We start from the raw sequence: 15,828 nt of genomic DNA, 5'->3' as shown, positions 1-15,828 counted from the left end.
ACGTGACATTCTGGCTGAATAGGCGGGAAGCGTTTAAATCGGAACAGTCCCGGATGAAAATTTCATTGTGAAACAATTGTCTGTGTAGTTTGCAGGCACCAAACACTTAATGCAAATAATGCGTTTAAAGTTGGGGTTTTGTTTGTACTATGTTGCGACTGATTAGCAGCAAGAAAGGAACGTGTAAGTCAGGGAACTATAGGTTATGAACAATAAAAGCTGCAAATTTTGCAAATCAATGATATTAGCAAAACAACATGGTCAAATGCAGACCTAAATGCACTTTGGCCGAGTAAATTTCAGGCGGGTGCATTCTGTGCGACAAAAGCATGAATTATTCAACACAACCAACTCAAACCGGTTTAGTTTGCTATCAGTGGAATTTATGTGACGCCTCGTTCAAGGCCGTGTTCGGTTGTGTAATAGTAACAATTGAATAGAAAGCATTTCGAAGCTCACAAAAGCAAGCGCATGAGGAACGTGGACTTATTTCGGAAAATTCTGCGCAAGTAGCATGAACAGTTCAAAGGTAGTGGTTGCCGCGTTTTTGGCAGGAATTCTTTTGCAAATTGAAGGTGAGGTAAGATATTTGAAACAACATTCTGATTTATCATTGTTTAAAAGCCACTGGGTTAACACGTTGTGCATTGTACGGTTAGTGGTGGCCAGGACTGGACAAACCAATAGGCAAAGTGAGTGTTTGGGGCACTGATGAAAAGGGACACAGGACATTGGTACTCTTCATAACCAAACTTGCAGTTGTGTCTACATGTATTCAAATGTCCGTACCAAGTTTTTGGATGTTTATGGTATCCAAAGTGTTTTTTAGGCCCTGTTAGTGGTGGATAAAGCCTCTTAGTGTTAAAGTATGAGTTATGGTATAGAAACTTATATCAAATTGAGGTAGTGCACAATTTGATGTGCTACATATGTACACATTGTCAAAAAAATGGAGACCAAACAAGACCTGCATTGGAGTCTATAGGCTACAGTATGTAATTACTAAGATTAACTCTGATTAAACCAACTCAAATTAACCATTACCTGTCATTACGGCATACAAGCGCAATCATGGGTGCTCACGTTGTGGTCTTATTGTAGAATAGATAATTTGATGTTCGGGATCTTAATTATGAGGCACAACTTTTATCGTTTTTTCTTTGTTAGGCCAGAACTGTGGATCATGGTCGTGTCACTTAGGATACTTTTGTTGCAAACCGCATACTGCCACCTACTGGCGATGTTACAGTCGCAGGCCTTCGTCAAAGTCGTACACATGCGGAGAAATGCTCTCAAGGACGAATAACGGAAAGACAAAACCAGGCCCTTATAAGCTAAGGTGAAACATTTTTACCATTTCTACACGCTAAAAACGAAGTAAACTGCTAAGTCAATCAGATTATGCCCAAATAAAGTTTTTCCCTGAGTGCACTATACATCACGCCTGCAAAACTTCGCGCGACTCAAGATGTTCAATCAAAATTTCGTGTTTTGTAAAAATAAGAACTTTATCACTTAATATGTTACAAAGACGTTTCACAATACCTTTGGCATGTTTTAAATCAAAACGTCATAAATTTGGTACAGGTTTGTAATACAAATCATACACGAATACCAAAACCTTTTACCATATCTAAACAAATATGTATCGATAGACCCCAAAACACTCCTTTTTGTTTCCTTGACAGTGGCATTGCAATCGTGGGAATAGCTGTCGGTGTTTCTGTGATCGCCATAGGGTTTATCTGTTACTGCGCAGGGTTAATAAAGGGACGAACGAGGCATGGCAGTCAAGCGGTTTCCACTTCCACCCCAATTGCTTGGCAAAGAGGTTAGTGATTTTTAAATGCTACTCAGCATTAACGGTAGCTGTTGGTGGGGTCGAGCTTTTCGGGTAGGGTTCGAACACAAAATTTAAACTGAATTGATTTGGTTTAGGCCAGCGTTTCTGATCTACGACCCTATAGCCTATGCCCCTCAAGTTTTTTTTAAAAGGGTAAGGAGGCAGCACACAGTAAGAAAGGTTGATAACCACAGTTTGAGGCTGCAACTTCCATACCTTAGGTGTCGAGTAAGCGTGGCATTGGCAAAGCAATAGGCGGACTTAAGTTACAGGTAGCCGAACCAAATACAGCCAAGGTATAGGGCTATAGGCAATCCAACTTTACATAATTTTGACACGATGCACATATCTGCCAACCATGACTATGTCTTTGTACGCTGTCACAGATGAGGTTCCTTATGACAGATGCAACGTCGAAAGTGCGCAGCAGGAAGAACCAATTGCATTACAGATAATACAACCCAGTGCTCCACCCTATTCATTAGTCAGCTTGGGGCCAACGAGACCTGACGAAGGGACATCAACAACGCATTCTCCGAAATAAAACACGTTTTTTCCTCACTTTTGAAATAAGCAATAACGGGTCAACGGCTCGATGGACAATGCTTGACCTAGGCCAGGGGTGTCCAAAGTGCGGCCCGCGGGCCAAATGCGGCCCGCAGCTGTTTTTTCAAATTGTGTTGCGTATGGCCCGCCATCGTCCGGATTAGGTTTTTAGGATTTGGCGACTTGCGACTTCACGCAAAAGCCTTCCATGGAACTTTATTTCCCGGTAAAAGGACGCAACAAAATTCCACAATTTCTTAAATCCCGTATATTTGTGTTCTAATTCTAAAAAAAAACGTTGGCCCTCGGGCGTCTTTAGCCTACTTGGTAAAAAATGGCGCCCCTGACCTAGGCCTATCACATAATATTAGTTTGGAACTTATTTCGATTTGAAAGTCGGGCAAATAAACTATTGAATTGTTGCTGGTTTCTGTGTCAATGAAGTAGGCTATATGAACAATCACAAACTGATTTAATAGAAGATGAGTAGTTACTTATCTAGGCACGGACAATACCTTGCATCGCTTTATCGCTGTTAGTAACACCACGATTTATACATTGAAGACAACAACAAATGTTGAAAATTTGTAAAATCACGCAATTATTGCCTTACTGCATTCAAATAATAGACTGTTTGTATTTGTTTGATTTTGACATGGACGGAAAAATACAGCTTGAAGGAACCGGATTTTCGCTTTAGCCAGCATCCATGTTTGTAAACTGTATGGTTTTGCATGTGAAACGTTTCTAAACAGACGTGTAAAGAGTAACAAACTAACGTTACCGATACAATGTCCCTAAAGCATGGTTCTTACTAGTGATGCACCGAAGTTTCGGTTGGCCGAAACATTTCGGCCGAATACGCTGTTTTTCGATGTTTCGGTTTCGGCCCGAACTTTTTTCGAAAATTCGGCCAAAACCGAACTTTTTGATTGCATTGAATTAATGCCTAAACTATCATTTTCGCCTATACGAAACGTAATAAATTAACTGATTGTTGTGTTTATAAAATACGAGCCACATTGTCTACAAAATATTGCAAGTTTAGTAAAACTTCCGCATTGTGAAAGTGATTTTGATTTGTCATAATTCACTCCACTCACATCAACGACACAAGGTTCAGTTGGCAACATTCATATAAACGGGGATTTTAGGTTCGGCCTGATTCGGCCGAAATTATTCGGCCTCGTGGCCGAATATTCGGTTTCGGCCCGAACCTTTTTAGGCGGGTTCGGTGCATCACTAGTTCTTACGTAGGCTATATAAGAGAGACCAACAAACGATGTTTTTAGAAATTTATCGAAAACCGTAATTGTACTTTTTACTACAACGATCAGTTGATAAATTGAATCATTTATTGGAGTTTTGTTTAGGAATAAGGGTGATGTTATTTTTAGCTTTGCTTGTTTGTTGCGGAAAACACCGGTCATATATTCCGTCAAATCCGAGTTGAAACAACACGGCATAAGTGTGTGACTTTTTCCCAAAAGAAAACGAATAAAAAACATGAAACTAGGCCTGGACAAACTCGATAACTTAACATTTCTGTAGTAGAAACCTAACCTTGTGGTCCAAAAACCGGTGGATAGAAGTCCAACAGAAAAAAGGTGTTGAACAACATTCAAGTGACATGACTGGAAATATTTTTAATGGCAAATCAGCGGGCAGCAATATGGTTTGGGTGGTGGGTATACAATGTTTTTGTCCGTTTTTGATTTGCATCACAATTTTTAGTGGAAAAATGCCATAATGCAAAAGTCTCAATAAAAACTCAGAGAAAATGTTGGAATGAGTTTTTTTTAAAGGTTTTAGCAAATGATTTTTGTGATTTAAACATGCCTTGAAAGAACGTATTCGGAACCAGATGTGAAACTTTTGTAAATTAATGAAAAAATGCTTATGCTTGAAGTGTCACATATGAGGTAAAAGAAGCGTTCCATGGTAATGGATGTAAAGTGGTGAAATCGTGAAACGACATAAGTGCATGAAAATCAGGTACTCAATAAAAGCAAAATCATAAAACAGTAATAAATACTGAAACACACAGGCTCATAAAAATCCCTGCAACATAAAATCACATAACATAACACTGGCTTGAAACTTCAGGATCAGATATATGAAGGTCATTCATGATTGCCTCAGAAGTGATTTCACCAAAAAGAAATGTTCCTACAGCCACATAAAATAATCCAATAAATGAAAGTACATTAATTTTCCATCGTGGCATGTTTTCCAACTTATAAGCAACCATTGTAAGACAAAGGCCTGCAAAAATGAAAGAAGTGTTAAATAAGAAATTGTCAAACATCAATTTTCAAACGTTGGTGGGAAGTCGTAGGAGCTTAAAAGCTAACCACCCATGTAAAGAAAGAGGGTAAGCTTTGATAGGAAAAGAAACCACCGAAAGAAACCAAGATGCTGTTTTTTGTTAGTTGGAATAAATGCATATTTTATTTTAGGGTTTGATCATGGTCTTTCAATTCAATGTAATTCCTAAACTGACTTGCTTCAAATGGACAAACAACTTGTGCACATTTGCTACAATTCATCCACAGCGGACCTTTGAATGATAAAAAAGGTTTTTATGCACTTGCTCTCAAAATCAGCTGAAGTCCTCTGTAAACTGCTACACTGTTCAAACAACCTTTTGTATTTCTGTTATGGCTAATAAAGAGCCCTTAAACAACATAAATATGAACAGGTTTTTAATTTGTGTCAATCTTGAAAAATGAATCATATTTACCTGGAAACACAAGAATAAAGCATCCAGCAAATCCACCAACCAAAGCAATAGCTTCCCCAATGTTCGGAATAAATAGAGCTAGGGCAAGTGAAGCAAAGAACCATGTAAATGTAATACTGTACCGACGGCACTTTTCCACTTTAGAAATTGGTTGCATTGAAAACAATTTTAACTTTATGAAGAAGGTTATAAACGCCGCTCTGAAATTACAAAAAATGTGTGTTAAAAATAATTCCCAAGCCGACCTGGTAATTCCAAAATAAAAAGTATCTTGTGATGCATGCGACAGTGTATTTCATTCCACTTTCAACTGATTTGGCACCAAACCTGAACAGTCCGCTTTTATTAACTTAAACTTTACCAAAGGTTGGAAGTTTAGTCTTGTACTGAATAACAAAACTTGGAAAACAGGTTAAATTCAGTATGGCACAGTTTACAGCTTTGTATATTGTGATTAGAGTTGTCGAATGAGTACATAGCTCTACAAATTATCACAACCAGTTTTCTAAATTTTCAAATAGGTCCAACTAACCTGCCACAAAATTGCAGGATTGGATATGAAGTAAGCATGGCGATAACAATTGATATCCTTGCAGCAATCACCCACATGTCCTTGGCATTATATGACTGAAGTATGTCACTTTTTACATTGTCACCAAAAGTTAAATAACCACAAATTCCTGAAATTGAAGCATATGTTTAATAGGGTTACGCCATTTACATTTAAAGCAGCCACAACATCAGTGACTTGGTTGCCTTAAACACAACTCAAGATGAGACCATGTTTTTTAATTTGGCATGTGGATTAGTTTTATTGGGCAAAAAGCAAAGCATTTTTATCATACTAAAATAAGAATGTAGCACAATCATAACAGGCCTTATTACATGACTGCAATATGTTACTGTGCCACACACAATAGTGATTGCCTTTGGGGCAAATCAGCTACAACTAAGCTGTTTACATAAGGCTAAAATACACTAATAGTCTGAAAGTGACCATATCATCACAGATACTTTATAATCTAAACCAGCACTAAGTTGGCTACAACATGGAATTTGCAAAATACAAGTCACAAAGTATATAATGGTGATTCTTACCTGTTAAAGTATATGAAAGTGAGCAAATAAACAACGAAGCGGCAATAACAACTGCCCAGTTTGAGGCAGTTTTCTTTTTTAAAGATGCATAGACTGGCACACTGCTGACATGGCACTATAACACACAAACTTGGTGAATAAATTAATGATGACACAATGTAAAATCAAAAAACGCAAAGTTGTTCTATTGAAACTTGCTAGACATCAAGCTTTGGACAACTTCTACTATGTTGCATACACAATTATCACAGGGAAAAACCTTCTTTCACATTTAATATTCAATAGGGCCACTTTTCATTGCTGTACACATATTTGTACATCAGGTAAGTAGTTAATAGGTAAAAACTGTATCTACCTGATAGGCAAAGAAAATTGCTGGTACTGCTGATAACAATTCTGCTGTGCTCTGAGGTGCATGTCTGATTGGTCCAGGAATGTAAGTGCTTGTTGCAAACTTGATAACCACAGTTACCATGACAACTATGGTTGCCAGCACTCCCACAATGCTAAACATAAATTTTATTTACACATACTTAAAGTTGTGTAGGCACATACAATCAAAATTCATTAGGTTTTCTGTCAAAAAAAGGTTTTCGTTTTTCATAAAGCAGAAACTAGGTCCATACCTTGCATGACGCAGGAAACTGATATCTTTTGGAATGCATAGAGGCAATATCACACCAGTTGCAAAAACTGACATAGTAAATTTTCTGTTCATATACCAATGATGACAGAATCCAATACCATTCACAGCTTCCATAACTATAATGAATAAACTTCTAGTTAGCACAGAACTGATTTGACAGCACAGCTTTTAAAATACTAGAGGGGTGGCTCAGCACATATTGCCATTGCACATACACTATAACCTATTTTGAAACGGTAATATATTCCATACACTTATTTTATATTGGGCCCCATACCACCCACTGTATTATATAACCTTCGTTGTTTCTGCAGGCAGAAACTCATGGGTCCCCCACACATGCAAAGTTCAAAAAACAATGCATTTCAAGAGATAACCATCAGTCAGTTTGGTGTTTTGAAAAAAGACTGTGGGCAGTTCTTGGCTTAAATAGTCATGCTTTTAACTGTTTAAATTAAGCAAATCTTATTCAAATCATACATTGTCCTATTTATTTATAGGAAAGAAGGGTTAAATCGTGGCAAAATAAAGTAAAACATGAAAATCGACACCTTAAATAGCAAATGCTACAAGCTGTCCAAATTTAATTTAATTCCGACACTGTTTAAAAAGTTCGCTTATTTTAGGGGTCTGGTTGGGTAAATGTTCAAGCTATAGGGTAAAACTTAACAATTGACACCTAAAAATGACATAATCTACTAACTATTCCAATTGCATCCAATTTCGACATTGTTTACAAATTTTACCCATTTTAGGGGTATATGAGGTATATGGTGAGGCTACATGGTAAAACACAACAACTGACATCTTTCAATGGCACATTCTGCAAGCTATACAAATTTCTGCCAAATCTGACACTGTTTAAACAACTAACCAATTTTAGGGGGCTAGAGGGTGAATATTCGGTCTACAGGGTAAAACACAACAATTAAAACTTATAAATGACAAATTCTACAAGCTGTCCAAATTTCTGTTAATTCTGCACTTGTTTAAAAAAAATACCCAATTTAGGGGGTTAGTGGGGCAACTGATGGGGTTCTACACCCAAAAGTATAAAGTATGAAACCACAATGACCCAATCAACATTAATGTAAAATTTTATCAAAATCGGCCAATTTTAAAATTATGACCACTAGAGGTGTTATTACCAACATTCGTTAATGCTTCTGACGTCACAAGGCTGTTAACACCCCTCTAACTGGCATGTGCAAAACCATTCACCAAGCAATGCACAAGCACAAGTATCATATGTTCTGTTGCCTTTATTATACTATTACACCACAAAAATTTTTCGTTTGTGGTGCGCAGCAACATACAAAAACGTTTTACACTTTGGGGTCTAGCGGGGTTATCAAGTCAAACGAAGCAGATGGCACACCTGCAGAACTATATCTACCAACTGTGAAAGTTTCATCCAAATTCACCCAAGATCCATGCCAAAAGTGCATGGACAAACTTCACCAAAGAAAAAAAACAAAAAAAACAGAGTGAAATCAAGATGCGTCCCCTTCAGGGAAGGGGACCCATAATTAGATACAATGTACACAATTATTTAAATTCTTTAGGTCTAAATTTTAGTGGTTCTCAAACTTTTTTATTGTCAGGGCCAAATGGTATTATTTTAGTGTGTAGGGAGCCCCAAAAAACGCAACCTTGAGAAAATCACTGAAGTTTATGACTTTAAAAGCCGAAATAGCAATGTTTGGTGGTTTTGTGAGGTCTGGTGTGAGCCGCAAAATAAGCAGTTGGGAGCCGCATGCGGTCCCGAAAACCGAGTTTAAGAACCACTGGTCTAAAAATAACAACATTTGTGTAACAATCCTAAAGAAGCATAGGTGTTCAAATAAAAAAAGGCTTGTATAAAGGCAGTAAAACTATCCCCACCCCACCTTTGTCAAATTGATCACCCACAATGATGATCATAGCAATGCTTGTTCCAAACATGTACAAGATGATGAAGCTTTCAGTGACAAAACCAACGCCTTTGCCACAAAGTGTTTCAATTACTTCTTGGTAGGTTCGCTGCTTGTAAATATGTGTGCAGTAACCAAGAATCATAAGACTTCCAACGATCAAAATAAGAAAACACTGTAAAAAAACAAATATCTGTTTTTCTTTTGCTTGTTAATGTGTCTGCAAAAGTCTCTTCAAATACAGCATGTTGTGTTCAACATCCTGCAATATTCAACTTTTTGCAGACATCTGTGACTTTCGAAATCATGCTTGAAACATGCGAGTACAAAGGTTGATTTAAGCTGAAGTATACCACCATCAGCCAAATCTCCATCCGATCAAATACATTTCCTTTTCACCTCAGTGCCTGTGAGCTTAGTTAATCTTGTGAGGACACATAAATAATTAAATAAAAACAGAAACTTACCATTTCCAATGTGATTCCCGGAAAAATGCCACCAGCATTTTTGAAAGCTTCTGGAATATTGAGCAGCCCTGCTCCCATTGCTGCATTTACAACAATAAAAACAGCACTGAATGTTCCAGTCTTGCCTTCAACTTCATTATTAGTTGACTTTTCAACACCTTTCACTTCATATTCAAAATTAACTTCACAATCGTTTTCATGCACGTCCAAAAGTTTACTCTCTTCATTGACGTTGCTCATGCTTCTAGCAGTCAAACCTATAAATCAATAAAATATCAATATGGTTGCTTAGTTACAAATAATCACAGCTGTATTATATTCAATTCAACACATAGCAGTGAATACTACTCTCTGACAAGTAAGCTAACCTAATAATCCCAACAAAACTAATCTGATATTATTGTGGTTAATGGCCAAACTTCACTTGGCAATAATTTAATTGCTATATTTCAAATGTTAAAACTGTAATAAATACTGACTACATCATAAACTACGATTGCAACAATGGACCTCCTTATATATGACATTATTGGGATTTTCTCATTACTTATTGCTTACATTTGCCAAAAAATGCTATTTAATCATTACGTTGTACCAGATGTTTCTCTTATTAGCACTTCTAAAATAAAAACATATGCTGCAGAGATGCACAAATGGTAATTTTCTGAACAATACCATTCTTACCGGGAGTTCTTTGTTGGGTAACATCCGTTGCATTCAACACCTTTTCTGTCAGCTGACATTTTCACGCTTGATTGCGTCGCAGACAATTCGATCACGTGCTTGCGTGCAAAACACAACAGGTACCCACCGGGTTAACGTTTATATATGACAGTTTTACGACAATTTACGACCAGTTTTGTGATCGGTGACGATTGCAATAAAACACTTATAAAAATTAGCAAAAATACATAAAAATCAATTACCAAGGCAATTTCTTTTTGTTAAAAGCTGTAAGTAGAAAAGGAACAAAAACAATTAGGTCTACTTGAGGTAATTATTGGTTGTTGTAAAGGGCATCTCGATTAAAACATACAGTCTTACTATTCAATACATTTCACATTTCAAGCATTGCAAGTACGCGGTTGCAAAGAATAGGCTACCCGAAGTAGTAAAGACAATTAAATTAGAACGGCTTATAGGCTACTCAGCAAAACAGAAGAGGCCAACATTTGCACGTGATCGACCTATTTTTACAGCGTTGCATATTCAAAATGTTTTAAAGTTACACCATACGGAGCAATATTTTGTCACACGTAGCCACATGCAGGCTACAAACAAAGCATATTTTGGTAGCAGGCCTATGCCAGTATGAATGGTTCATAAAGCAATTATTTTCTCAACACTTTTGTTCAATGCAACATGTTCTGTTTTAGATAAAAAAAACATTATGAGCTTGTTATTGTTGTTGGTGATGTCGATAAAATGATTGCAGAATGAAAAAGAATTACGTTATTTTGCCCAGGGAAGATGTGTAGCCCACAAAACTAAAAGATGCGATAATGAAACAATACTCGACCACTCCTGCATTAGGTTTTGTAATGCGATTAAACCAAAAACATACGCCCGAACAAGCTCTGATCAAGAAATTATGCCCAAACAAAAGTGGTCAAATAAAGAGTCAGGCCCGACTCCGAATTAAGCGCGTTTTGAGTTGCATTTATTTCGCTTGGTGGGAGAATACATAGGCCGAATGGTCTGGCGCGCCTGACCCAAATACAGACATAAAAAAACCTTTATCCCCGGAAGTGTCCTGCTGGGTTCGAACCCCGTAAAAAAATTAAAAAGAAACGAATACCGCCTTTTTTGGTCACAAGTCGTTTTACAGCAAAAATAGTAGACTACTGCAAGTGTTAAAATAGGGCACATCTAGACAAGCAGCGGGGAGTCCAACATTGCAACTCCTGTCGCAACGCCGCCATCATTCTGGTCCTTGGGTTTCGAACGGAGCAAATGTCCAGCAGCGTAATTCTCCAACATCTTGTCGCCGCAGCTGTAAGAAAAACACGAACCTTACAATAACCCTTTTTCAACACAGGAACTCTTCAGAACACAGCGTGACCTAATTTATTAGCACCACTGGCATCAAGCTGGCGAGTCTTAAAAAGAAAACTACTAAGCATAACAGAAAGACACAAAGTGGACACGAAATTGGTGACCAAACCCTACTCTTTTAAGTAGAATTTAAAAACCTGAAACTTTAGCGTGAAAGTTGGGTTTACCAAGTTGAAATTACGACGCAAATGTGACCGAGTATGAAGTAAGGTCCGAATGAACAGCGTTCCCATACAACTTAGGCCAAAAATGACCCGAAAAACCTTGCTTAAATGACAGCTTCAAAGACAATTTGAAGGTCAGTCCAACACACTATGAGCAACATGTTGATCATGTTACAAAATTATGAGCGAAGTTGTTATTACCCTGAAACTTACGCAAGGTAGACTCCGTATATTCCTAATTCCGAAACAACTTCTTCCTTTGTGGCGGTTCCACCACATATTGCATAGTTCGGAGTCGGTTTTGGATTGATAAGGTCCATGAGGATGTAGGCACTACGTCGGCTGTCGTTTCCTATTTCTCTCAACAGTTTTGCAATATCTTCGCCATAAATGTTGTTTCCTAAAGTTAAATCAATATATGCTAGCAGTCAATGCCATTAGATGACTCCGATAATTGAAATCAAAAACTAGGACTTGACTTGAATGAAAAATTCGAATTCAAGAAATTATTTACAACACTAGGTTATCAGCTTGAGACAGTAGTACCTCGGGGTCTTTAATACCTATAAACAAGTCGAAACTTGGGATTTAGCTTTTTCTGAAAACTTCCTTTTAATCGCAGAACAGTCCCATAAAAGCCAACAACCCCAAACAACCCAAAACTTATATAACTCGTCTTTTTGCCCACCAACAACGGCTGAATGAGTCAAGATTGAATGGGATTGGAAAAATAGTGAATAAATTTAGTTCAACCAATCAGATTCCACTAGGTTGGAGAAAAACGTCTCATATTTTTGCTTAAAAATTCACAAGATAAATTGAAAGAATTACAGCGCTGAGTCATGATCCATCAATTCTGCCATCCACTTTTTTGCGCTTCATGAGGTTTAAACGTTATTCAGCTATTTCCGGATCGGTGAATAGTGCGATGTGTCGCTATGCGTTTTTTCACCAAGTCAAATGAAATAACCTCAACTCAACGTAGTTAGAATCTACACTCATGTGTTCACAGGGACGTTGCGCTAATCAGTCCCACCAGGGTCAACCTGGCTGATATCCGGCCAGAATAGCTAAAGTTGGTCGAATTTCGAAACCCTTGGCCAGAACAATTATGTTTTAGTTGCTGCCCGAATTTCGGCCGTTCTTTGTGGAAAAGGGATACCGAACGTTTTCCAATTTCAGCTCAATGTGTAAGGTACGTACAACTTTAACGTGGAAATAAAATAATACTGTTAACGAAATGAAACAAACACTAACCTCCCCCTTCGCGTTGTGGTTTCAAAACATATTTTTGTGAATTTTCAATTGCCATCTTGACCACGGAATCGCCTTCCTCATTCTTTTCATGCATCAAACACAGTGAGTTTAACCGCATATCAAAGCAAATAAATTCACAGTCTTTACTTACCATTTCCAAAGAGTAAAGACCTGAAAATGTTCGCCTAATATTAGCGGCAGCAGTTTCACCCACAAATTGTTCCACTACTCCTTTCCTCGCAAAAATCTCCTGCATTTTCTTTGATCCAAACAATTGTTGTCCGACTGATGGACATTTTATTGCTCGGCTAAATTCCATGTCTTTGCGTATTTTCCAAATCTGCATTAATAATTATAAGTTAAGATGAACATAAATTCATAACTGGGATCAGCCCTGAAGCGTCTATGCAGACCAGCGATCACGGCACACTCATATGTAAATCACAGTACGCCAGGCCCATTGAAGGCGCTATACCGAATCAGCCGGTCACCAAGCATTCACCACCATGGCAAGGCGTACTGTGATTTAATAATTATAAGAAACCATTTTCACATTTGTAATTGTCAGTTTCATGTGGTTTAACTTTGATGTAAGTAATTCATCAGACAAAGTAATATTACTTTTAATGTAGGTACTAGGTAATTTACCTCTTCAGAAGCATAATGATGTGGTTGGAAAGCAGCTCGAAAATATAAAAGCCCCACTTCTTCTCCATCTCTAAAAACAACAGTTTTGTTTGTTTTAAATGAGTGTCTGAGATCATTATCTAAAAAGCTTGCCACTTTTAGTAAATCACAGTTTATCCAAATCTTCACCTAATTTGTAATGTGGTGTGGGGGCATTATTAATCCACATTGGTTAATCAAGATTTTTTATAAATCCACATTGGTTAATCAAATGTGGGGGCATTACTAATCCACATTGGTTAATCAAGATTTTCGCCTAATCTGGACAACTTTTCGGGATCCAAGCTGGTCTGGATTAAGCAAGGTTTATTGCACAAGTAAAGTCAAGGTTCATGCAAGGTAAAAATATAAGACACCTAGATAATTACTCATTATATAGTGTAATTGTTTTACACTTTGAGAACCACTAAAAAACTAGATTACAGGTTTTGATTAATATAATAAAAATAGCCAAAATCTGCAAAGAAATACAATGAAGAAACAATGAAGAAAAAACATATAAACAAAACAAAACAAACCACATTACATGAAAAAGGTTCCATCATTTGACAGTTGTGTTCTTCCAGGAAGGCTGCTAAACTTTACCCCCTTGATTTTAATTTCAGGATTGATGTTGTTTATAGCATATTCAAATGCACGTTGGTCATAGGTATTGGTTTCAAAATCGCCCAGTAGAAAAATCATTGCAGCATTTGGATTTCCATAAAGTTTCCAAGCTTTCACAAAACCTTCAGCAACTTTTTGGTTTGCTGGATTTTGAGGCAATTGCAAAACCAGATCTGGAAGGTTGGCTTTCCCCAACACTCTTTTGTGAATGTCACACATTTTCTGTGTGCCGATGCCACCAAAGCTCACTGACATTGTATTGATCTCGATTTGTTTTGGTGGGGCTGTTCCACTGATTGGATCAAAGTCAAACATGTAGTCTGACCTTACATAGGCCAGTTCAGGGGGCTGAAAAAATAATTATAATTCAGGTTTCTTTAATAAATATCTTTCAACTGATGCCATCAACCTACTACAAAAAATAAAAACAGCTCATGAAACAAAACATGTATGTGTTAATTGAAGTAATTTTGTTCCTTATCTAAAATTTATCTAACCAAAATTTAAATCCCTAAACCAAGTGACTTTACTGTTAAAACAGCCATTTTTGGTATAGTATTAAAAAATATTATAGCCATACACTATATTCTGTTGTTATTATATCAGTACATTCCTTTCATGAAACTATGAAAAACTTACCATTGACCTTTCACTTGCAATTACTTCTTTAAAAATGTGAAGCAATCGCTGCGTAAATTCATCTGCGACCCTGCATGGTCACATAATTCATAATGCTGGTCAGAATAGTATGTCAAATACTTGCAAAACTTACCCCTCTAAACTATCAATTAAAAACTGTTGGTCTTGGACAACCACATGCATTAGTGTATTGAAATCAGATTGGATTTGTGAAAGGAACTCAAGAGAATCTTTGCTGATGATGGTTGGAAACAGAACAAATGGAACATGTTTGTAACCCTGCAGAAAATTTTATTTTAGTGGATTTTGGCTTAAAACAAGTGTTTTTAACTAGCCCTTAACCATGTGAGATCTATTCCTGGGGAAAGCTGGTAGTTAAATTATAAAGGTTTACGGTGGTGGTTCATAAGCCATGGACCACCAATGAATTCAAAAGAACCACTTTTTTAAGTATAGCAACTATAGCAAGCAAGCACACACAACCACAAATAAAAATCCACATTTATTACATACCTTGTATTAGGCAAAAAAGGTTAAATTTTCTCACATTCAGACCCAGAAACATAAGTATTTCATGTTAAACAGAGCAGGTAAGATCATACAAACTTACTACAACTTTGCCAGATTCGTTGCGGGACTTCAACAACAATCCACTTGATACAGCAAAATCCACAGCATCTTTTGTCAGTTTATTGTCCACCTGGACATTTGACAACTTGTTTTGCACAGATTGATTCATTGTAAACAGCAAAACTCGTCTTCTGCTACACCAAAGTCCAATGCAATTTGGTCTTTAGTTGAAATTGCTTTGTCATGATTGGGACTTTCCCTTATGCACAAGCAAACCTGAATGATTCAGCAGTTTATGACGTAAATCACAAGTGAAAAGAAATAGTAAAATATTATACTTGTATACTTAATCAAAATCGGATGAATGCGACCTCTTTCCTGCTTAGCGAAAAGCAAAAAAAAAACTATTTGCATCTCCGCAGCAGGGAAATTTAAAAATGAGTAGGCTACGATTAATTTAGGACATATTTGTTTGTAGGCTAACTTTGGAGCTGTACAAAAAGGGTACATGAATCTTGTTTCGCTATTTTTATAGAGCAGCACACCAACCTCAAAAAGCTTTCAAACAAGTTTATAACGCTGCCATTGACCTAT

The 15,828-nt window shown here is 37.1% G+C and overlaps 3 protein-coding genes across 3 annotated transcripts; 1 reads left to right on the top strand and 2 right to left on the bottom strand.

Moving 5' to 3' along the window:
- The first annotated feature begins 238 nt into the window (after positions 1-238).
- Positions 239-2,815, top strand: LOC145216259 (uncharacterized). Its single transcript, XM_080084488.1, has 4 exons — positions 239-575; positions 1,168-1,339; positions 1,689-1,831; positions 2,230-2,815. Exons 1-4 carry the CDS (start codon positions 515-517, stop codon positions 2,385-2,387), a joined length of 534 nt encoding a protein of 177 aa, XP_079940614.1. The 5' UTR covers positions 239-514; the 3' UTR covers positions 2,388-2,815.
- Positions 2,816-4,015: 1,200 nt separating this feature from the next.
- LOC145216227 (sodium-coupled neutral amino acid transporter 7-like) lies at positions 4,016-10,124 on the bottom strand. The gene is made up of 9 exons (XM_080084486.1): positions 9,941-10,124; positions 9,257-9,513; positions 8,766-8,964; positions 6,857-6,992; positions 6,586-6,736; positions 6,231-6,345; positions 5,665-5,812; positions 5,133-5,332; positions 4,016-4,654 (listed from the first exon to the last, which is right to left on the bottom strand). The coding sequence occupies exons 2-9, from the start codon at positions 9,494-9,496 to the stop codon at positions 4,464-4,466; spliced, it is 1,380 nt and encodes a 459-aa protein (XP_079940612.1). The 5' UTR covers positions 9,497-9,513; positions 9,941-10,124; the 3' UTR covers positions 4,016-4,463.
- LOC145216211 (glutathione synthetase-like) lies at positions 10,061-15,512 on the bottom strand. The gene is made up of 9 exons (XM_080084485.1): positions 15,275-15,512; positions 14,798-14,943; positions 14,665-14,734; positions 13,946-14,373; positions 13,381-13,450; positions 12,884-13,072; positions 12,733-12,814; positions 11,689-11,875; positions 10,061-11,249 (listed from the first exon to the last, which is right to left on the bottom strand). Exons 1-9 carry the CDS (start codon positions 15,401-15,403, stop codon positions 11,126-11,128), a joined length of 1,425 nt encoding a protein of 474 aa, XP_079940611.1. The 5' UTR covers positions 15,404-15,512; the 3' UTR covers positions 10,061-11,125.
- Positions 15,513-15,828: the final 316 nt, after the last annotated feature.

This window comes from Phallusia mammillata, chromosome 1, assembly GCF_965637545.1.
Source record: "Phallusia mammillata chromosome 1, kaPhaMamm4.hap1.1, whole genome shotgun sequence".
Classification (NCBI taxonomy): Eukaryota; Metazoa; Chordata; class Ascidiacea; order Phlebobranchia; family Ascidiidae; genus Phallusia; species Phallusia mammillata.
This window is presented reverse-complemented; position numbering and strand designations above follow the sequence as displayed.

Bases quoted from the DNA above. Each gene is read 5' to 3' on its own strand.
- LOC145216227 (XM_080084486.1), bottom strand. From the start codon at position 9,496: ATGAGCAACGTCAATGAAGAGAGTAAACTTTTGGACGTGCATGAAAAC. The intron at 5,813-6,230 runs GTAAGAATCACC...CTTCAATTTCAG, and splicing joins ACTTTCATATACTTTAACAG to GAATTTGTGGTTATTTAACT. The intron at 4,655-5,132 runs GTAAATATGATT...TCATTTTTGCAG, and splicing joins CTTTATTCTTGTGTTTCCAG to GCCTTTGTCTTACAATGGTT.
- LOC145216259 (XM_080084488.1), top strand. From the start codon at position 515: ATGAACAGTTCAAAGGTAGTGGTTGCCGCGTTTTTGGCAGGAATTCTT. The intron at 576-1,167 runs GTGAGGTAAGAT...TTTCTTTGTTAG, and splicing joins AATTCTTTTGCAAATTGAAG to GCCAGAACTGTGGATCATGG. The intron at 1,340-1,688 runs GTGAAACATTTT...TTTCCTTGACAG, and splicing joins CCAGGCCCTTATAAGCTAAG to TGGCATTGCAATCGTGGGAA.
- LOC145216211 (XM_080084485.1), bottom strand. From the start codon at position 15,403: ATGAATCAATCTGTGCAAAACAAGTTGTCAAATGTCCAGGTGGACAAT. The intron at 14,735-14,797 runs GTAAGTTTTGCA...GTGACCATGCAG, and splicing joins TTAATTGATAGTTTAGAGGG to GGTCGCAGATGAATTTACGC. The intron at 11,876-12,732 runs GTTAGTGTTTGT...ATTTAACTTTAG, and splicing joins ACCACAACGCGAAGGGGGAG to GAAACAACATTTATGGCGAA.